The sequence below is a fragment of the Helicoverpa zea genome, chromosome 18, assembly GCF_022581195.2.
Source record: "Helicoverpa zea isolate HzStark_Cry1AcR chromosome 18, ilHelZeax1.1, whole genome shotgun sequence".
In the NCBI taxonomy this organism is placed as follows: domain Eukaryota; kingdom Metazoa; phylum Arthropoda; class Insecta; order Lepidoptera; family Noctuidae; genus Helicoverpa; species Helicoverpa zea.
In genome coordinates this window covers 11572799-11595706 of record NC_061469.1, presented here as the reverse complement: position 1 = coordinate 11595706, position 22908 = coordinate 11572799, and the positions used below count along the sequence as shown (strand labels likewise).

Below are 22908 nucleotides of genomic sequence, written 5' to 3'. Positions count from 1 at the left end.
TTCTTTATGATAGACCTTTGATGGTGCCAAAAAATCCAGACTGAAATCCATGGGGTATAGGAGCTATTTCATATTATCGCAAAAATAGGTTATGTTGAATATATGTTGATTTTAAAGATTATTAACATCAAGGGACATAAAAAAGCAAAGTAAACTAACATTATACAAGCCACTAGTAACAACCCCATAGTTTCAGAGTTGGCCTGGTGATTAAAAGGTCTTGTATTTAACCACTCCAGATACGATTAAGCACCGACCTTACCTACTTGGAGAGGTTTCGCAGTTACATGCAACCTTCACAACTGGCTATGAAATGTTTTTGGAGAAATTGTCTTTGAAAATCGCGCCATGTGACATTGTCAAATATAACAAATGACTTAGCAATGTAAAACGGTCCAATCACGAGTCTGCATTCAACTTCTAACGAACATCAAACAGTAAAAGTAAACTTTTTTGTGAACTAAAATCTTGATCGAAAAAACGTTATAAAAAGAGAACCCCATGGTTTTTAGATGTTTTGAAATACTTTTTAAAATCCACAAATTATACTGAATCCAATCATACATATGAAGTTCCTGTCGACTCTGGGTTTTTTTTTGGCCATCTCCTTTATACCCCTAAGGAACTAAAACGAACTAAATTTATCTATATTTATATATCTTCGAATGGTACAAAGGTTTGTATTTAGTCAAAGTAAAGTAAAAATCTGAAAACGGCCAAGTGTGAATCACTTTCGAAAATAACGAATGTGTAACTTTGATCCACGAACATAATATATGATAACATGTCATGTCAGTCAGTTGGTAAATCTAGTCCATTTAGTTAATCTAGTTCATTTCTTTGTAAGAAACATAGTGCATATTAAAAGATCTAAAAGATAGTATAAATGAGACATTTCTTTAACTAACTTCATCATAAGAAAATAAAAAATAAACAACCTTACAAAAATAAATGAAATCCCACCCAAAACAAAAATGTGAAAGACTGCCAAGTTCGATAATATGGGAATGCTTCGCCTATAAAAGAAGTGAGATCTGAATAAGTACCAAGTTCCATACACATACCTCAGTTAAAAATAGTTGCTTTTTAATGATGTTACTTGGCAAGTTTTAATAGAAAATTAAATACTTGATTCATTGCGTTAAGTAGGTTTATAACAAGGTGTATGAAAACTTGCCAAGTAACATCATTAAAAAGTAACTTTTTTAACTGAGGTATGTGTATGGAACTTGGTACTTATCAGGAGCTACCTATCAGGAAATTTAAAAATCATATAAAATCCAAACTCTTGAAAAAAGGATATTACAAAATATCTGATTATTTAAATGATAAAGAAGCTTGGGAATGAGCTGCTCGCTTAGTGAGTGATATCTTTTTAAATGCCTGTGTATTGTTACTTTTGACATTTAAATATTATTATCATCAGATAACTTTTATTAATGACATTCTTTTTATTGACATTTATATGTTATAATGGTATTATGATTATTTTTTTTAATTTATTATTATTATTGTGAATGTGAGTATCGTGTATGCGAGCAACATTATATATTCTTATAACATAAATACTGTCTGGCAGGTTTGAGTATTTTTAAATGGCCTACGCAAATGTTCTGCAGATCTGGTATCGTCGTGTGACAGGTCGTTGAGCTCCCTAAAATATGGTTGAGCTACACGACGACTGATGCATGCGTGCCGTCTGTTGGGACTGGTCAGCTCCAGCCTGATGTGGCTCTTTCCTCAAAAGGCCATTCCAGACCGCGTACATGGTGACACTCACACATAATTATTTCATTTATAACATGTTTGGACTTTAAAAGAGACTATGACCCTTGAGTTTGTTTCGGCGTTTCTTCTCAGGGATCAGTCAGTTAGGAAATGCCGGCCTCAGCGTTCTTAAAATGACGTGTAAAAGTGATGTAATGTCCAACTTGCAAAATAAACAATTTCATTTCATTTCATTTCATTTCATTTCATTTCATTTCACTTATTCAGATTTCACTTCTTTTATAGGCGAAGCATTTCCATATTATCGTACTTGGCAGTCTTTCACATTTTTGTTTTGGGTGGGATAGATATTACACACATTGGGTGCTACTTTTTGCTAGACAGATTTGTGGGTAGCTGGCGTGTGGGTAGGAGTCCAAAAAAGCTCAGATTTCGTTCAGTAGTTACCTGGCTGGCTAATAAGTATTTTTTTTTTCTTTTATGTGAAAGTTTGTTTTCACTAGTTTCGCCCGGCTAAAAATGCAAAATACCCCTATGTGCGGCGCCCAGAGTAGGTAAGAAGACCTAAAGTGTGAATACGCGAGAATAAACGTAGTTCATTTCATATGATTTCATTTGATTCATTCCATGATATTCTAGCGAAATCAAAATGTTATTTGGTAAATATTACACCATAGTAAAACAGATTCATCGCAATTCTTTTGGCGCTGCAAAAAGCGTTTTCATTGGCATCGGAAGACATGGAGAGTTTTTCGAATGGTTCATAATCTCGGGCAGATTTTATGAAGCGCTTTCACGTTGGATCGAGTACGTTTTGTGATTGTTGAAATAGTAGTTCAATAATGACGCGTGTTGTTACCTCAGCGAGTGCATCATGCAGCTGCACGCTGAGCTGGCTGGTGGCCTGGTGCGACAGCGCCTCGGCGTCGTTGCGCTGCTGCTGCAGCCGCGCCGACAGCGACGAGATGCGCAGCGCCTGCTCCGACATCCGCGCCTGCAGCACATCGCGCTCCGCTCGCACCTCCTGGGATCAACACGCCAAGTTAAGGCCTGTTAGTGTGGGGGATGAAGCATCAATGGGACTATTATTATGAATGTTTTCATGTTTTATGGCACTGAAATATACATTATTATGATCATAATATCATATGAATACTGGAGGAGGCCTTCACACAACTTGGGGTTATAGTAGATTAAATAAAAAAAATGTACTAACATAGATTTATGGAAATAAAAGGCGTTTTTTCTTTTTTAATATCATACGAGATAATAATAGAGACGTCGAAAACAAATCAATACCACATGCGCAATGTTCTCAAACTGACAACCCGCTAATTCGTTGTCATAAGCGTAACAACTAAACGCTTCTCATTACAATTGACATTTAGGAGCAGAAAGCCAGCTGGTGAGTCCACCTGGTGGAAGGCGAGCTATACTCTACGTATGTGTCACTATCGGAACACAAAGTTCAGCGCAGTTAGTCATGAGGCGCTATATTTACACCGCGACACAGTTCCGACACCGCGGACTACGGCTGCAAAGATCATTAGGTCGGATACTGTAGTTTAATCAATGGATGACCCAGATGTCTTCTATAATAACTGTTTTATTGACGTGCTGATTTAGAATTGACGGAGTTACGAGTTTGAAGCTTGTCATAAGAATTTGCAAATGTCTTGGATTTCATCATTAGATTAGCAAATATTACCACATCGCTACAAATGTGATTGATTGCTTTTGTAGAAAACTGACTATAGAAATCGGGGATACAGATTAGGTGGCTAATACATATCGGTCATCTACATTTGCCTCAGGTTTTAATTTTACCGACTCGTATTCGACCAATTTCTAAGGCGAAACCATTTAGGTAGTATATCTGTGCCATAACAAAAGTCTATTATAATCTGCAGTTAATTGAGTTACCGCATTTAGACACAATAGCTGTTGTTTGTCTAACAATCGTTTACTGAATGCCGGAAGTTATATCTATCTTAAAGACGTTAAGACTAATGTGGATAAGCCATTAAGATACAAAGAATTAAGAAGAGCTTTCAGTTAGCAGTGTTAAACAAAGCGTTGTTAGCTTCAGTTATTGAGTTCAAACCGACCACTTGGGTCGTTGACCTGCAGGTTTGTTTTTAAACGTAAGCAGTGCATCTTCTTTTATTTTTTTGATAAAATGTGCTTATTTGAGTGGTAACATGTTTTTACATAAATTCTTTTTCTGGCACTTGCAGTTTATTTTGTTTTATTTTTAATCTGCATATTGAAGTCCTCTGCGGTGAAGTATATTGCTGAAATATTTTGATGATTTGGAAACCCTAAAAGGAATGTTGTAGCCTGCTTAAATATTTGTCCTGAAAAATCTTTCGTGCCTGAAACACGTATTAGTAGCAATAAGGCATACTACAATCTTCTCAAAAAAGTGCATTTTATATCAAGATGAGGCAAAGGCGAAAATTCGGATTTGAAAACCTGTTACCAAGTGTAAAACTCTTGCTAAGATATCATGCAAATAGACATATGACAATAACGTTGCCAATGCCAATTGATGTAATAAAAGTGACAAATTATACAACAACAAGACGGCAGATTGAGCAATTTAGTGTATTGTAAGTATACAATGCAAGTCCGTGTTTTGTAGTTGTTGCTAGCTAACCGCTGTTGTGACCTGTTTGTTTATTTTAGAAAGTAATAAAAAACTCTTTACCCAAAAACTGTGAAATAATAGATTAAAAAGACTATATTTCTTACTATTTCCTGGTTGTATAAGCTGGTACAAATTTTTATGTGACTTTAGGTAAAGAGACAAGATGTGAGACAGTGTTTGAAAACCTCAACAACCTAGGAAAACACCTACCGGTATTTGTCATAGGCCAGTAGTATTTACCGTATACGCTACTAAAATCACGTAGACAAATAGTGTTGCTACATAAAAATAAGGTAGAACTATAAAAGACATCCCCAGACATTTCCTAGACAAAGTTCAATTTATCGAAAATATCTAGAACAGTATTTGAGAGCAAAATACTTATCACATCATCAATTTACAGATTTAAAGCTTCAGTTTTTCATGCAAACGACCGGCCATGAGTTAGTGACATACTCGGGAACCTCTCATATTCCCGGCAGAGTTTTCAACTAGCTTTCCCGGCGACATTGCGACGCATTTATATGAAAACGTCCGTGATGCGCAGTTGGCAGCGTCTGACGCACGATTATTGTATTTACATGATATTCCGAACACAATGATTGTGTTAAATAACAATGAGATAGCTTATTTACACCACATTTGATCTAAATCTCTTGTTTACATCTCCGTTATCCCCGATATACAGTCAACCGTAAGTCGCAAACTGGCTAGCAACTACACGATTATGAGGCTTAGAGGCTACTGTACCTTAGGATCTAATTAAATATTGTACCCTGAGTATTTAATGTTCCGATTTATTTGGTAATAATTTGAGGAGTATGTATTTTAAATATGTATGTCTTATTATAAGCCAATATTTGAAACATACATTTTCGAAAAGGAAAAACATATGTCATTATTTAAACTGGTCCTCAGATTGTCACTCACCGTAAGATCCGGCAACCCCATCCTAACGTACTTGGTAAAGTAGCTCCAAACAAACATCACACACGGATCACTACATGGACGCGATAACGCGGTGTAAGCTATCACTGTTACATTGCTGGTTATGTCTTATTGTTACATATCACATGTTGATGAGCGCGTGCAATGGATGGCGAGAGATGGCGGGTGAGGGAGAGACCTTACGGCAGCAGAACACGCTCTGAAGCATCGGGAGAGACTGAACTCAGACGTTTCGGTGCGCGGGTAGAGGGAGTCGTGGATGCGCGAAGTGTTGGATATGACTCAAGCGATAGCGAAATGTGTAAAGTTTAGAAAATTTATTTAATTAAAAGGTTTTTTGCCTCGAAAGAAACTAAATTAGTTCAAAATGTGTATTTTTTTTTATCATTACCGATTGGAATTGAAACCAACCGTTTCTAAAACAATGCAAAATTAAATTAATTAATTCAATCAAATACTCCTTCATTTTTTATAATCACAGAAACTACACAAATGACCATTCTCTAATGCCACATCCACGAATTTTCCTCATTCCCATCAACTCCTATATTTAACTCACACGAGCGCGTGTTTGTGTGCGTGCGCGTACGACACGTAGGGTTGCCATCTATTTCTGTCCAGTGTTTATCTTCCTGCTTGTGTAACCGGAGGGTTAATCGCGAACCAGTAAATGGGTTACAACGGCTACGGCCGTGTATTGTTGAACAACATAAACTTGCTTTATCACTACTGTGGAAAATGGAAGATTGGGTTTCCAAGTCTATTTTAGACTAAGTGAAGTTAGTGTTGGATTACAGACGTGTGAAGCTTTTAAGTTATTGAATACGAGGCGCTAACGTTGACGGTAATTATGGCAAGATGCCAGACACTCTGCATCTAAATGTGTGAAAAGAAATGTATAAAAGTAATGACAGCGCTTTGAAATCATAATAACCTGAACTTTACACAAATTACTCTTTCTAGTTCCGAGTTTATTAATTGAAGGTGGAATTAAATACTAGATGAAGGTAAATTATGATATTTTAGTAAATTTTCTTAATATAAATAAAATGTCAACATGAAATACTGGCAACCCTATAGTCAATCAAACTTATAATGTAAATTGAGAGAGCGGAGAGAGTCCATCCCGCGTATTAGGGTCGGGCAAATTACTGCCAATGACGCGCGCCTATGTCCATGTGTAGGACTGCGGTGACTAATAGTAAGAGCCCCGTGGGTTGCGGAAGGTCATTAGGGAACTTATACCCACGGAAATATATTTAATAAGCCCATTTGCAAAAACAAATACTATGGGAATCAATTGCTTTTTCAAATCATTTTAAAACCTTTCCTGTCATCTTGCTTCTTGGTACGGTTGTCTTTCGAAGAACACACAACTGCTTAATGAAAACATGTGCTGTCTATCCAAATTCAGTAACATCGTTTGTTCTGAAAAACCTCAAAGAAACGGCACGTTTTTCCGATGATCTCGAATGCACTTCCGTCTGAATGAGGTCAAGCCATTAGTAGTCGAAGTTGTTGTGAAAATACGCGTTTAATCCATTAAATGTTAGCGCCGAACTGCCAGGAACTGGGCTAACTGTTGCAATAGTAGCGCGAACTCCAACTATACTGGTGTATCGCTCGCAAATCTGAGCGCGTCAAAACAAACGGATAGGCGTATGGGCGCCGAGTAAACATGACTATGCCAGGATTAATATTTGTCTATAGGGAAAATATGCGAATTCCTATGCGCCTATTGCTTCTAATAAAAATATTTTGCTAACGCAAATTAATATATAGAGATAATATCGCGTTACACTGATTTGAGCTATATCAGGCTGAAATATGTCGAAGTCTTTATGAAATGTTTTCCTGTTTTTCTTGGGTATCCAGAGGCAAAAAATGCGGAATACCTACATTAGTAAACTGAATAAGAAAGTGTTCCCCTTAAGTTCGAGAGATCTTATGTGAAAGATTTGAAACCAGAAAGAAAAGGTTGAACGAACTCCCAAAATTCCTGGATCAGCATAAAGCATCCGATTTGTAAAGAATCTACAACGATTACCTACCTCAAACATCCGTTCCCAAACATGCTAATAACCATACATCAAGTACTTTAATGTAAACCAAACAACTAAAGCAAACACTTATCATTGAACTTGAGGGTATTTTTACAGAATCTCTGGTGTACATCATTCATCTATTGGCGGTAATTCGGGGCTTATTCATTGTTTATTTGCGGAGTCGCAGTGGCGTGTCGTGGAGCGAAAGTCTACTACGAAAATAGAGGCTGATTGTTTTGATAACGTACACTGTGCTTTCAGCATGATGTCATGCGATTAAGATGCTATATTTTCAGGATTAGGTATCTGTAAAAAGCGATTCTAGCAATAGAGTGAGTATATTTGTGTATTCATTTCTCCGAATCTAACAGAAAGCTTTACTAAACCCATTCGTTCTATGTAGGCGTTGTTTTATGGTAGAATTGAAAGTGTACTTACAATTTATATACTCTTATAAAATAACTATTGTGGTACGTTCAAACGTGTTGTTTACAAATTATATTTAGAGGAGCCAATAACTGCCGTTTACTATTCCATACGAATGGGGAGCCACTAATAGATTGTGTGCACATTATATTAATACAACAACACCGTGCACCGGCTGGCTTGCAGCTCATATATTTAACACGAATTCGAAACACTGCACATGATTTTGGTGAAGTAGTATCATAAAAGTGTAGTGTGTCTAACTTCTACGTATGTTTTATTATGCTAACGGCAGTTAGGACGTATGCAGAACCGCAAAGCAGGATTTCATGAGTAAAATAAAGTTAAGAAAATGAAAGTAGCCTTATTGGATAACGAGCCACTATAACCTATTAATATTAAAATGGCACCTGCACGATCCCCTTCACACCTGAGCGTATACTTCCCAGAACAAGGTGACGATTACTATCTGTGACGGTTTCATCAGCGTTGCCAGGCAATACTTAGAACTACGATTAACGCGCTAATCGCCGTGACGAGACGCCAGCTCTTCTCTGAATATCGAAACTGCTCCATCAAACTGTCATTACATTACAGAAATATTTAGAACCTTTGATGAACTTTTTTAAGAAATATGTGCAGTTAAAAATAACACGTTTCTTGTAACATTGACTTTCAAACTGTTCATTGAGAACGCTTAACAAAGAAAAATCGGGATAAAAAAGTGTCGAAAGGCGACTTTGAACCGCGAAATTGACATTTCGCTAGCGTTGGCCAGTCATTGTGAAAGAGCGGTGCGTTATCAAAATAAATCGTTGGCGTCCCGCCAGCCATCAATGGAGCGCTACCAAGGTCTCTGCTTGTACCACATGCTTTATCCAGGAAATATTGTTCCAATGTTCACTGTCACACGAGTTGCGTAACCTAGAGTTTAGTCTAGACCTTCCCGAATCGGTATCAAGTATGAAAATTAAAACAAATGTTTTTCGGGTAAAAGTTGGCGGGAGATCATGATAGGCACCTTATCCCCTCGATATAGTACCTACAGAGAGCGCACCGACTGATATCGAAAACAGCATTTTATAGCTGGCCTAAGCTTATGAACTATTTGAGTGACAAACATTTGTGAAGTTCCAGTGTTTCTCATGTACGACAATTTTATAGGTCAACTGAACGAATATTCAATAATAGTAGCCTTGGAATGCGTATGTGTAAGCGCCCGTAATAATATTTTACGAACTGTTACTCGCTCATTGACATTCTCTGGTATGTCGGTTTAATCTATTGCTAATAAACTACCCACGAACTGTCAGCAAAATATATCAGGCTATGCTACACTTTTACGTGTCGTTGACTCACTGGAGTATGAAATATTTTTGGTATACTTTATCAGCACGAATATAAACTTTTATAGCACTTTGAAAAATTCACTTTAAAATCTGGGGGAATGTAAGAGCACACTTAAATTTAGTTTTTTTAGGTGTATGTATTTTATATATAGGCGTTTTACTGACAGAAAGTAAATGACGAGGAATTTATAACTTGTCACTGACTTTTTTACTTATATTCGGCGTTAAAGTTTGTCACCAAGAGAAATAATTATTTCATTCACATATGAAGCGAAACATGTTCTTGCTCTCAAAGTTTATTTTACTTTTAGGTATCAACTAAAAATAAATCCACTGAAAGAAATAACGGCAAGTTGGTTGGGGATGTTGAGAAATAAGCTGTTGCGATTCGTATAACAACACTATTTTTTTTTACAATTTGGGAATATGGAATGAATGTTCGTAAATGTACTTATACTCATCATCATCTTTCTAGCCTAAGGTTGCCTTAAATCGAACTGGGTGCGAACCAATGTTTTACATGAGGCTACTGGCTATCTTATTGCCCATCCTCTTAATGACTAGAAACGGCCCCATGCTAGCGGGGTAAGATCCTAATAAGTTGTCATCTGTAACTAGACTGACCTGAGCAATGTCCTTAAGCTGTGCCCTCTGCATCTCGAGGTCGGCGACGCGCTTGAGCACGGCGTCCTCCGCCCGCGCGTGCGTCTCCAGGCACTCCCACACACCCATCAGCTCTGACATGTGTTCTGTACGGGGTGTTGCGTCCGTGTCCGGGGATTTTACCTAAGGAAAGATAGGAAGGTTTAAAATATGATTTATAAATAAAATGGCTAATGTTCTTAGTGAAAACCTTGTAAACTCTTCGGTTATAGTCTTACGACTCTTCTGTTCTCGAACTATTCGGCTAGGCGTCCGGACTCCGATTCCAAAGAAGACGATTCTGACTCCAACTTTCAGATACAGTGTGCACAGAAAAGTAAACATCAATGACTAATCTTATTGGAGTGACATTAAAGAGGATCATATTCAAATCATGACTATGAACTTCTTTATTTTCAGATCTAAACCTGAAAGTGATACATGGTATAGGTACTAGTTAGTTGTCATATTTACCTCCAAGTGCCTATGTCTCTGGTCCCGCAGCGACACGTCTTCGCTAGGCTCGCTGCAGCTGGTGGAGCACTGTTCATGGACCCGCTCCAGCGCCCGCGTGCGACGGTGGATGCGATCCTCCAGGTATTGGCACTGAGGGGTAATATTACTGTCAATATCGACCTCTATACAGCTCTACGAGTGTTGAAGAATATACAAGTGAGTAAATATCTAGTCTTTCAAAGTCTACTCAGCAAAAAGGAGACAATAATATTTAGGTAAGAAGGAATATTTGTAGTAAAGAAATAAAAAAGAAGTAGGATGATTTGTAAATAGCTATGGGACTGTACACTATAACATGATAGCTATACTATTTACAAAAAAAATTAGAGCAATACAAAGCTCCGTTATGACAAACCTGTTCTTTAACCCTTTCCATCAGTTCGGAAATCTTCACATCCTCCTGGCTACACTTGACACAGATGACGTCACTCTGTTCCATTCGCTCACTCTTGAGCGACTCGAGCTCCCCCAACAAAGTCCTCATCTTACTATCTCTCTCATCTATCGTATTCTTCATTTGTTCTAACTGTTCCAGTATTTCCGTTTCATGAGTCGTCTTTTGTTCTAATTGTGACTCCAAATTCCCAATGATGTCTCTCAGTAAGACCACTTTTTCATCAGAAGCTTTTAGCTGGTCGTCCGTAGAGGCTTTTCGTGTTTCAAGTTCGGTTATGATTTGGTTCATCTCCCGAGTTTGAGCTTCGAGTTGTTCCACCTGTGTCGTGAGGGAAAATGTGAAAAGATGAGAAGGCTGGGTGATTTCGATGAGATATCGAATGTTGAAATTGGATTAGTGCTAATTAGGAAATGAAGATGATTCATAAGAATTTCAAAAATAAGAATAAAAAATATTAATTCATTATCATGGTTAACAAAAAGATAGAAAAGGGTATGGTCATGAGATAAAAAGAGAAAATAGAATTTACACCATTATCATGTACTAAAGTGGTGTTCAACATGCTGTTAAGTGAAATAAACCTCAACAAATACATATAAACTAGACTACACAGTAACATCGACGACATAAACAGACTAAAATAAAAGGACATAGGAACATACATTTGTGACAGATTAAGATCTTTTGCAAAACTGATCGTTTGCAAGTTTTAGGACCTGTGATGCAGTGAGTGTGTGATTTCGCGTTCACAATATGCGATTTTGAGTATACTTGAATATTTAGGTAATAACACTTAATCTGACACAAACAGCGTAACTAGAAAAACAAGACATGTCAGACTTACGTGCTTGTCGTGTTCACGACAGTTGCAATACGTGAGGCGCAGGCAGTGCATCTGTGGGCAGCCGCCCGGGTTAGTTTTACTACGTATTACTTATACGACAAACATTCCGAAGTTTTTTTAACCGACTTACAAAGGTACAGGACCTTAAACAAGCAGCCTACTGCTTTGTGGAATTTAGTGACATCCACTAAAGATTTTTGCGTATGTATAGCTATTTAATAGTGACTGAACCAGGTAATAAAAATTGATTGAGACTGGTTACAGCCATGCATAGCCCTAATGTGCTTTGTATTCTATTTTGTTTGTCGTATTAGTAAGTGAAATAAATTTGTGAGTGTGCAATTAAAGAAAAAAAAAACAATTAGTATAAAAGGTTGAAAAGAAAAGTTAAAAGCGCCATCAACCAAATTAATTTAGTTAAGAAATATAAATTTTGCTTGTGATCCTTGTAATTTAAACACTATTACAAGAATAATTTAAGGTAAATTATTTATAATTAATTGCGTATCACAAGCAAAATTTAAAATAAATGAAGAAATAAACATTGAACCACGCCACATATAAAAAAACATGGATGACATCCCTACAGCGTTTCTTACAAAACATTTCAAGTTTCCCATAAACTTAAAGAAACGCTATAGAACAGACGAACACAACAAATTCTGACAGGTGAACGCACACCTGTCAGAATTGACCGCGGCGAAGAAATCGAATTCCGTCGAATGACATCTGCTATTCACCCAGATTCACGGACTTGGACTGGTGTGCGAAGTTTCAAATGATGCGATGTCATTTCATTTTTTTTATTTTTTATTTGATTCCTCCGTCGCGGTCAATTCTGCCAGCTTTGCTATCACCATAAAGTGATTCTACCACAACACCAACATCACCACAACACTACAATTTCCTTACTAACCTCATTAAGTATCCTAGCATTGTTCTGCAGCCGAGTAGCGAGTCTCGTGTTCTCATCTCGCAGGTCCTGCAGGCGTCGCGCGAACTCGTCGCGCTCGGCCTCGCGCTCGGCGGCTTGCTCCTCTACGAATTGGCGGGTAGAGCGGAGCTGACGGTTCGCTGCCTCCAGCTGCGGTAATGGGAATTGTTTAATAAATTGTGTTTGTCCATGGAGAAAAGGACTGGCTAATTGTGATTAGAAGTTTTCTTTTAATCTTGAAATTACGAGAGAAACTTCCAATATTTTCAAACTAATTATAAGTCACCATGAAATGATTCGAGCACTAAAAATAATAATTTGAAAATCGAATTACTATGGAACAGTATGTTTGAATTAAACAATCATGCAACACAAAAAAACTACAATACAAATATGTAAATACGAAATAGTACCCTTACATTTTGCGCATTTATTAGGGTCGAGAACGAAATCATATAAATAACGTTGCCATTTTTCAGTTGTCCTTTAATTTTACAAACATTAAGAGACTTGATGATCAAGATAAACATAAATTACATGCACTACAACATATAGCAAATACACATGATACATAAGCGTGTTGTTAGCATTTACCTTTTCGCAACAAATCTTATGTACGGGTGAGTCGGTCATCCTTTTGACCTGCGCGTGTGCAGCGTGTCAAAGTGCGGAATTATTATACGTTAGTGATAAATACATAACTATTTACATATATGATTGTGATAATACATTTACTTGTGTGGATTAATGTTTTATTATGATTTTATACAATGGTTGGTGGAATTTTCATATAGAGACGTATTTTTAAAGCTATATAATTTTCCTCTACTACATAATTTTATGTTAGTTATAAATAAGATCAGCAAGTATATATAATATTATTTCAGCTTATTTTTTTATTATTGTAATAAATTTTCGTAATTTACGTGTCAACTTTTGTAATTCTGTGCAGAAATATCATTCGTGATAGTGTTTGTCAGTGCCTAGTGCAAGTTAATCCGTTGCTTTACACAACAGTATCAGTATAATGACAGACTTGTTGGGTTGATCTGTTACTTAGTAGACAGTATCGTTAATATACTAACCTGTTGATGCAGATCATCCCTCTCTTTCTGCAGCGAGTCGATGTCATGCGCGAGTCTCTGCACGCGTGGCGACGCGCTGCCGTCCAGCGACTGCGCCGACGTCGGCGCCGGACGGGACCGCGGCGGCAGCGAGCATAGTTGCGGGCCCGTGCCGTAGCTGATAAAATGTTAGAACATTATGAAAAAACATCAAAAAGCTTGGACAAAAAGAAGCAAGCTGAAGTAATCATTTGTTAACTATAATAAATGTAAATCTATACATATAATAAATCTGTAGAAAAGTAATTTTTGTACATTGAAGAAATTGACAAAAAAAAATAGCCAGCATGTTAAAGGATAACTAACAGAACCCATTTCCATCATTTTTGTCATTTTTGTCTGTTTGTCTGTTTATCTGTTTGTTTGTTCGGGATTCACGTAAAATCTACGAATTAAATGCAAACAATGCTTATATACAAAAATTCTACGTAACTTGGGGTATTACTTAGTTTTTGTTTCATCGAAATCGATTCACTCTATCAAAAGATATGATTAATTTTGTGAATTCAAGATGTAAAATATTACGACACGCAATCTATTTGTCAAAACTGTACATTTGAATGTTGTACTTATATTAGTTGATCGGCCTATTATTAATCTTTACACAGAAAATCACACCTTTATAAGTAACTTCGGAAGAAAAAAAAATATGAAAATTTTGTTTAGCCAAGGTTAAAGTAGCTCCATCTGTGGTAAATAAAATACATCAAATTTGTCAAAGGAGCGAGGTGGTAAATGACAATATTACCATACATTCTTTATAGAGGATTATTATTTCAACAGATGGAGTTGTGTATTTTCCGTAATTCACCATATTTTAACACGTAGTGTAATTTTTCGATAGACATTTCAATAGTTTTTGTCAGTTTGCCGTGCCACATCAAAATCCAACTATAATTATTACCTTGATGAAAAGAAAATTAATAGTTCTCAGCCAAATTTAAAACGGTGCCATCTAAATTATTTTTTGAACATTATGTCAAAAATGACGACTTTAGTGGAACAATTAATTATCATTTAAAGTTACAGATGGAGTTCATATCAGGATTTTTTCATAAACATAGTTTAGCTTATCTTCCACTAATGTGGTGGCCTTAAAACAAATTACTTTGAGTGAGTAGTATTAAGTAGACCTTAATTATTTTTTCTGATGCAAAATATGTAAACTTAATCCTAGAAGAAATGAGGATCTATCTCTCGCAAGCGCTGCTAAGCGTGAGGAAGGTAATGTAGGATTCTGTAGCTTTAAAAACAAGCCCAGATACAAAGTGCAGATAAGAAATGGGAGCTCTCTCTATTTAATACCATACACACGTAAAATGCTTTATGCGTCTGAAAACGTACAAATTACGCGCCGCATGCCAGAGACATGCTTACTTTCAACTTCTGATCGCAAATACACTGTTCACGATTACGAACAGTCTCAGTAAGACCCGAGCCAAGTCTAAAAACCCTAAAAAACACCTTTTATATAAAACTACGTTTGATGTCATTTAATCACAAAGACAGAATTGTTCTCTGTTGCAAATCCTATCCACCTATATCCTATCCTAATCCAGAATGCATTGCAGGTGTGCATTGCACAAAAACCAATGGTATCCTATTCGAGAAGTCAAAAGAGTTGACCTGCCAACGTCAGCTTCTGCGCTAAGCAAGTGTTCTTAATAGTACCATCAGAATTACATTCATCGTTGAATGAGGTGAATAAATTTTCAGAAACCACAATAACAGTAGGAGCCAAAGCGTATTATCGCTTCATAGAGCTCTGATTGGCCCCAGGTGACCAAGTCAGGTCTGATTTGTTCGTTCATCAGATCTTTGAAAGTGTTTCGGTGGATACTTACTGTCGTCCTGTTTACGTGTGACACAAAATATGGTATACTAGCTTTTGCCCGCGACTTCGTTCGCATGATATAGTGACTTCCGGCATATTTTTGGTTTGACCAATAGATGGCGCTATATGTCCGGAATAAATTTTATTTTTTATTTTTATATATATATTTTTTTTTAATAAAAACTATCCTATGTCCTTTCTCAAGTTCCAAACTATGTCTGTACCAAATTTTACACAAATCGGTTCAGTAGTTTAGGCGTGAAGAAAAGACAGACAGACAGACAGAGTTACTTTCACATTTATAATATTAGTTAGGATAAACGTCCTCCGCAATAGCGAAATTTTCCCGGTGTGCGGTAGTGACGCACAGTATACAACACTTATGTTTCTTTTGATTTGCTGGCTCCACCAAGAAATGACAAATTGCGAACGTACATTCTGAAAATCTTGGCAAAACTATAGGTTTCAAGTACGAACACATGAAGTGGACTCGCACAGATACGTACATTTTGCCTATTCGTGAACTAATGCAAACATTTCGGTGGAGTCCCGGCTTCGGCCACCACATTAGGCGTGCGCGATCCTCGGGCGTGTGAGTAGCGCGGGCGCCGCGCGTGCGTCGCGAGCGCGTTGCGTGAGCGTCGCGTTTTGCTGCCCTGCGGCATTTGCAGCGCGCTCGCGGCGCGCACGCGCCGCTCTCCTTGACGTTTAACTGCTAAGGCGTTTAGCGGGCGGCGGGGATAGCGGGCGAAGGGGTAAGAACGCAACTCGAGCGCCGCGTGCTCGCCGCGAGCGCGTCGCTTGCACTCTTCACACATGCCGCAGGGCAGCAAAACGCGACGTTCACGCAGCGCGCTCGCGACGCCCGCGCTACTCACACGCCCGTGGATCGCGCACGCCTAATGTGTGGTCAGCCTTACCATGAGTAAGTGAAACTATCCTACCCTATGCGCCTGCTGATGATGATGACTCATTTTATCATCCATCCAGCTATTCCCCAACTATGTTGGTGTTGGCTTCCAGTCACCGAATCTGTTTTAGTACCAATATTTTGCTTGGAGCGACTACCTATCTACAATTCAGTCAACTACACAAGACGACATCCATATTATGGTAAGACTGACAGACTTTCTGGCTTCTGATTAGTCGCAGCAGCTGCAGAAAATGTACAAATGACAGCTTTGTCAGACTCAAAGCATGTAGACATAGATTATAGCTGTTTCCTGTGAAAATTACTTACGCACCATACGTAATAATTTTCCAAATTGGCTGAGCAACGTCACAAACTTTACTTATTTTGTTTAGATAAATGGTCACATCCACAACACAACCTTGATCAATGAATCTATGCGACTGCTAAGTGCTAATCCTAATTATACTGTCACGTGAAAAAATGCACCTACGGTATAAGTAGTATTTTGACGATTCTATATTGCCCACGCAGACGAAGTTGCGGGCAACGGCTAGTAGTAATTAAAAACTGTAACTACTAACAATGGGACCAAGACTAATGAACATTTATCCTTTAGCCGTTTCTGAAGTATGTTGAAATCCGCTTTCAACCTTATCAGATGAATGAAAAATTACAAATACCATAAGAAATGTAATTACACTAACCCTTCGGCAATGACTTCCCCGCTGGTCATGAGCTGCGCGATCTTGATCATTGCAGCTTCCAGATCTGAACGAAGTAAATTCTCCCGCTGCAAACACTCAGCCATCGCTTCTTCCATGTTCTGAAACAATAACATTCAAACAACAATTTTATTAAACATAAACTAACTAGCAAACCCTGTATAGCTATGAATATTGGAAACCTGTTTGTTATCTTTATTTTATGAGAAAAAAACCTCCTGTAAATACAAATTCCTGTACAAACTACTAAATAAGCACAAAAATTAACCCATCTGCAGTAATATTAAACGTTTACCTTTCTATGCAGCTCGCAGTTGTCACAATTCTCTTTGTTATCCAAGTCGTGCACTAGCTCGGTGATCTGTATACTGGACTCCAACATATTACTCGTGTCGGGACGGATTCCTGTAGCAGAAGATACAAGACTTATATAAGCAAAAACATGCCGAAATTACTCGAATTCAGCACTCATTCTTTTAATAAAGGCTATTTTTAAAAATTCACAAAAGTTATTTGCATTACCTTAAATAATGACCTGTGTAACTATTAAAATACGATATAATTTTAACCGACTTCCCAAAAAAGGAGGAGGTTCTCGAGGAACGGTACTCTCAAAAGATCACTTTTGTCTATTTGGCTATCGTTTTGTTATGTGTAAAGATCAGGTCTACTTACTTGGAGCGAGTTTAGCAGACAAGTCGAGTAGCGAGTGGGCTTCATGTCTCAGTCTTCTCAGAGAGTTCTCTAGCTCCTTCTTGATATCCGCACTCAGGTCCCGCTGCTGTTGCAGGAAGTTTACTATGCTCTCCTGGATCAAATACATTAGTATTTAGTTACAGTTTTTTACAAGATGGAATAAAGTATCACATTAGATACTTTTCTATCTACGTGCTCTGTGTAATACTAGTTGTTTGTTCGATTGTGATTTACCATATCTGAAGAAATATTTATTTATATATAGCACATCTAAAATAACAGCAAAATTAACACCAACATTTTCATTTGGCTATAGGACCGCATTTTGTGTTCATATTGTCTGCTTAAATGCGGCTGTGGGGTGTGTTATTTCAGCTTAGGCGAGCTATAGATTGTTAAGAGAAATTCGTATCAAAATATTATGACCCACCTCGTCCAAGTCGGTGAGTATAGCGTTGAGATCGGGCGCGAAGTGCACGTGGCGGCCGCTGCGCGACACCACGCTGTGGTTCAGCTCGCCCGACACGTTCGGCGTCGTCGGACGAGACTCCTCCTCTATCAACGTGCTGGAAATATACAGATTGATTGGTTTATTTGTCTCAGTAGTATAGACTATAGATACTGCAACCTTGTCCTAAGATCTTGGATACAATACCATATATTGTTTTTTCTTATCAAGTGAGCTGCAGGTATTGATCACCTAACAATAGCCAAAGTTTTCTCAAATCCTTCTGATTGCCTCTCATGTGAAATTTTGCCTATTTTCTGTGGAAACAGCCGTTACAAAGACCATTATTTACATCGAAGACATTCTGCTTTCATTCTTTCTGTTTTTAGTCACAAAATGTATTGTGTATTTACTTAAAGTTTTGTGCAACCCTAAACATTGCAAAATTTCTAAGAACTCTGAACATAATATAATAATACAGGTTTGTTTCATCGTTTTCTAAGCGCAAGTTAACCTGACACTTCATAATTTGTGCGTGTACCGACACCTCTAGTGCGCCACCCACGAGTAAGTGCAACACTGACATGGAAAGGGCATATGCGCTGGCGCATAGCCAGGTACATATTACGATAATCTGACGCTTTTTCGACCTTTAACCGTCAGAATCTTGTGATTTCTTAGTTATAACTTTTTCTTTATATTAAAACTTAGACTGGAGTTCTACTAGTTTTTCTTTTTTTTTCTAAAAAAAAATGAATACTTTTCGTCGACTGCCATACTCAAAAACATTGTTTTAAGTGTCATTCACTGGCACAAACAGGTAGCATGAAATTTTTAACAGGCATATCCGCAAATACGTGCAGCTACAGTAAAACTGTCCCGGTCATGTTCAAGTCATAAAATTTGCTAAACTATTCATTGCACCCGGAAAGTCTTTAACGTAATACAAACACATTTAACTGTTAAAGATTTATCACGGCTAGACTTCCCTGTTCTTAACACAAGCATGTGATAGGAATGAGCTACATGCTAGCTACGATGCTACGAGTATGATATAATTTGTGTGGTACAAATCTTATCTGCTTTGAGACAAGTGCAATTACGAGTAAGCGATACTTGGCTGAACGCCAGCCTGTCTAGTGACTTAAGTATTAATTCCGTGCGTAAGTGTGGTCAACAAGTGGGCTTAAAGCATAAGGTTCGTTGCAAACAGGGCACTGACCACAGCCACTGCCAGCGAATACAGTTTACATACTATTTCATAAGTTTGTAGGAGGATGTGTAGCCGATAGCGATTACGCGGTGGTTGCTTCTGTTCTGAGTGTAGTTAGTGTTAGTCTGTGTGCCGCTTGCACCGGGCCTTATATTATACAACCAATGGTACAGTTCAGAGTCTGATTTCAACGGTTCTATTAGCTCAGATTACTGCTACAGATATATATACAGATATTACTGCTTACAAAGTCTTATATTGCACGTAACCCGGACTCTGACTTGTTCGCTACAGGCAGCTAATTAATTGCATGTTTTGAATATATTGGTAAATTATTTTAATTAAATTCATCAAAAGCAAAACTGATACTGAGTGATTAACCTCAATACACGAAAATTAGTAGCACGTGGTCGATATGAAAATAAAAACATAGCTGGCAAATATTGGATGTTTGGTTAGAAGTCCGTCACACATTTAGACAAAATCCCACCCGCTCACAAATCGAAGTAATTCATCAATTTAGTGGAAGTGCACGATGTCTGGCGCGACGCCAGCGACAGCGCCTCCCGGGGATATTAATTTTGTGCAAATCTTAACGCCCCGTAGTTATAAACATGCGGTTTTGTTAGGGTTTACACTTGAAGTTTTTTTGGGTATTTAAATGAGGACATGGCCATTTAAAATAACGGGGTGTGAAAAATGCGAAGAAGTGTTGGCAATGCAAATATCTATAATGGACAGCTGCTTGAAACTTGGGCAGAAAAAGAGTATTAAGTAAATGATAATCTATTTTGTGTTCTGCTTCTTTTCTTTACATATATTTTTAGTTGTTTATAGATGGAGAATTTTACTATCACAAATGTGATCAAAACATGCAAGAATCAACCCTACGTAATAAACCGTTGGACATCGTCACCAACATTTCAGCACTGACCGACGGACGCAAGCATTAAATCGCGTCTTCCGTGAGCACACACTACTGTACCAATATACTAATTTCTCTAAACCACCGTATTACTCTTTCTTACTCGTAATAAGTACTACAGAAGCATTATAGCCTTTATGTCGAGGGAATAAGGATAAAGCCTTTATCTTCCGGGTTTGCTAATCCACTACAACGTTTGTTACTGAAGCTAAATGAGGCACTGGGATTATAACTAATTAACTGGGCTAATTATGAACTGCTTGTTATTTTATATCGCTTTCTGTTTTGATACCGAAATACCCACTGCTTGCTTTAATGGTATTAATCGATATTGAATTCGCTGTTTGTTTACAAAATATATTTGAAAATCCGGTGCTGTATCCAAGTATAGAGAAAGGCAACCTTAAGATTGACTAGAGTGGAACTAAATTGGAAGTCGTTTCATGTATCCAAAACCGGGAATAACATCTTTCATATTTATCTAACACAGGTTAAATGTATTTTATTTTGATCCACATGGGGTGTATGAGTAATATTCGTAGTAAGTCGAGCAGCTGAACTAAATCCATCACCGGAGCTGATAGATCAAAGCGGTTCAAGAGCGACAACACAAAGCGTCCCGCGCATGCGGCCGAGCGGTTTTGTTGTCACTGGCGCACCTACATGTTGCGGTCATCTTGTTCTGTCTTAAATAGATCATCCAGGAATATTGAACTTACGAACTGAATGAAGATGCAATGAAAACCTTGTACAAATTGGAAATACACTAAAATGCGGTAGAAAAATAGAACCTCCTTTTTTTGGAGACATTATCTGCCTTGCCTTTTCCTAACTATATCGGCGTCGGCTGCCTTTTTTGGAGACAATCACTCCATACTTTGTCAAGTCTTGTTTGCATTCATTAATTTTATCATCAAATTATGATAACGCCCTCGATGGCGCAATGGTCACCATGCCGGACTGCCGAACCTGAGGTCCCGGGTTCGATTCCCGGTTCGGTCGACATTTGTGTGATGAGCATGCTTGTTGGCCGTGGTCTGGGTGTTAGAATATTTATAAATGTGTATATATGTAGCTATATGTAGTGTATCAGTTGTGTTAGCACCCATAACACAAGTTAATTAATAACTTAGCATGGGGCTAGCCGACCGGGTGTGAAAGATGTTCCAACATTATATATATGTAGTAGTCATTAATTTATGTAGATTTACAATATTTTACAAGATCATGTAGTCAGTCAGGCACTCACTCGTTATCCCCGGGCACCAGCCGCGCCAGTAGTTGCGCCAACACGGTGCGGTTGAGCTCGTCCTCGGCGCTGGCGCAGTACGCCACCAGCTGCCCCACCACGCGGTGCAGGCTCACTGCCACGCGCTTCAGGTCATCCCTGGAAGAGAAACATGATCATAGAAAGTTGGTAACAAGACCGTAGGGATAATAATGTCCTTCATCAGGGACATAGGACTCGCAGGCTTTTTCACCCCTTTCGATCTTCAAAAGCAAGTTTGTTGATTACAAGACTACATTAAAAATTATTTGGCATGGCTGTTTAGAATAGCGACAAGGAAGTTTTCCCTAAAATTAAGTGCATTGAACATGGTGATCTAACTGAATAGCATTTCCAAAGAATATTTAAATAATGTCAGAACTACTTTCCAAGCCTGAAAAAACTTGTTTGATGTTTATAGTTTTTTCCCCTCAAAACCTACACTTAAAGGAACAAAGCACCACAAACATTTTGGGATATAAATTAAGAGGTCTGTTTGTTTGTATGTCGCAGCTGCAACGTCTTGACGTTCGGGTGAACGTGACGCAACCCGGAACAACACATGTTACACTTTAACCCGAATCCTCCGAATACCCATAGTCTGAGAAGTAATTACTACTTAACTGCTTATTCGTCGAATTTGATTATTGCAACGTGTACCTACATTTCACCTAGAAATGGTTTATGTTTATTTGGTATTAGATATGAACACTTCTTATACATGCTTTACTTAGTTTATCTCTAAAGCTAGTAATTCTGTCAAACGGACGAAAATTCCTGCTATTTGTCAACGGTAGGAACAACATGTAAATCTGCGCCTCCTAGAGGAAGTAGAAACCCTGGGCCCCGACCTATTGCCGTATTATTCAATCTAATGAATGAATGCCTATTTTATTCCCACATACATAATCACTTCAGTGAATCACATAAATCGCTTAGCCGCGTCCCTTCTGCGATCTGCTGGGATCAGGTTTCACCGTTTTTTTAGACTGTGTTTTTGTTTATACAACTCTGGTCAAACAAGCAGCTATGAAGTTAAGTAATAGTGACGTAACGATAAAAAATAGTAGTAAGTATAAAGTGTACAGTCAACTTCAGGTCAGTGGTAACAGTTTTATAGGAAAATCGTACTTATTACTATTGAGTTAAGGTGCATCACAGTTACCACTGATGTGCGGTCTACCGTACCAATAAAATACTACTGCTCCTGTACAAGACGTCAAATTCAAATGTGCATATGCAAATTGTTCCGTCTGCTGAATACGTCAATACGTCACTTTCAGTCAA

At 37.9% G+C, this 22908-nt stretch overlaps 1 protein-coding gene across 3 annotated transcripts in view; it reads right to left on the bottom strand.

Annotated features, from left to right (window-relative positions):
* LOC124638750 (putative leucine-rich repeat-containing protein DDB_G0290503) overlaps positions 1 to 22908 on the bottom strand; it is a 64830-nt gene that overhangs the window by 19555 nt on the left and 22367 nt on the right. For all 3 annotated transcript variants that reach the window (XM_047175817.1, XM_047175818.1, XM_047175819.1), the window contains 12 exons: positions 21604 to 21741; positions 18199 to 18334; positions 17748 to 17880; positions 17368 to 17477; positions 17055 to 17173; positions 13565 to 13721; positions 12462 to 12629; positions 11546 to 11596; positions 10660 to 11019; positions 10263 to 10394; positions 9771 to 9932; positions 2588 to 2752 (listed from right to left, as the gene is read on the bottom strand). In XM_047175817.1, coding sequence (XP_047031773.1) covers positions 2588 to 2752; positions 9771 to 9932; positions 10263 to 10394; positions 10660 to 11019; positions 11546 to 11596; positions 12462 to 12629; positions 13565 to 13721; positions 17055 to 17173; positions 17368 to 17477; positions 17748 to 17880; positions 18199 to 18334; positions 21604 to 21741 — 1831 coding nt within the window. The remainder of the gene's footprint in view (positions 1 to 2587; positions 2753 to 9770; positions 9933 to 10262; positions 10395 to 10659; positions 11020 to 11545; positions 11597 to 12461; positions 12630 to 13564; positions 13722 to 17054; positions 17174 to 17367; positions 17478 to 17747; positions 17881 to 18198; positions 18335 to 21603; positions 21742 to 22908) is intronic.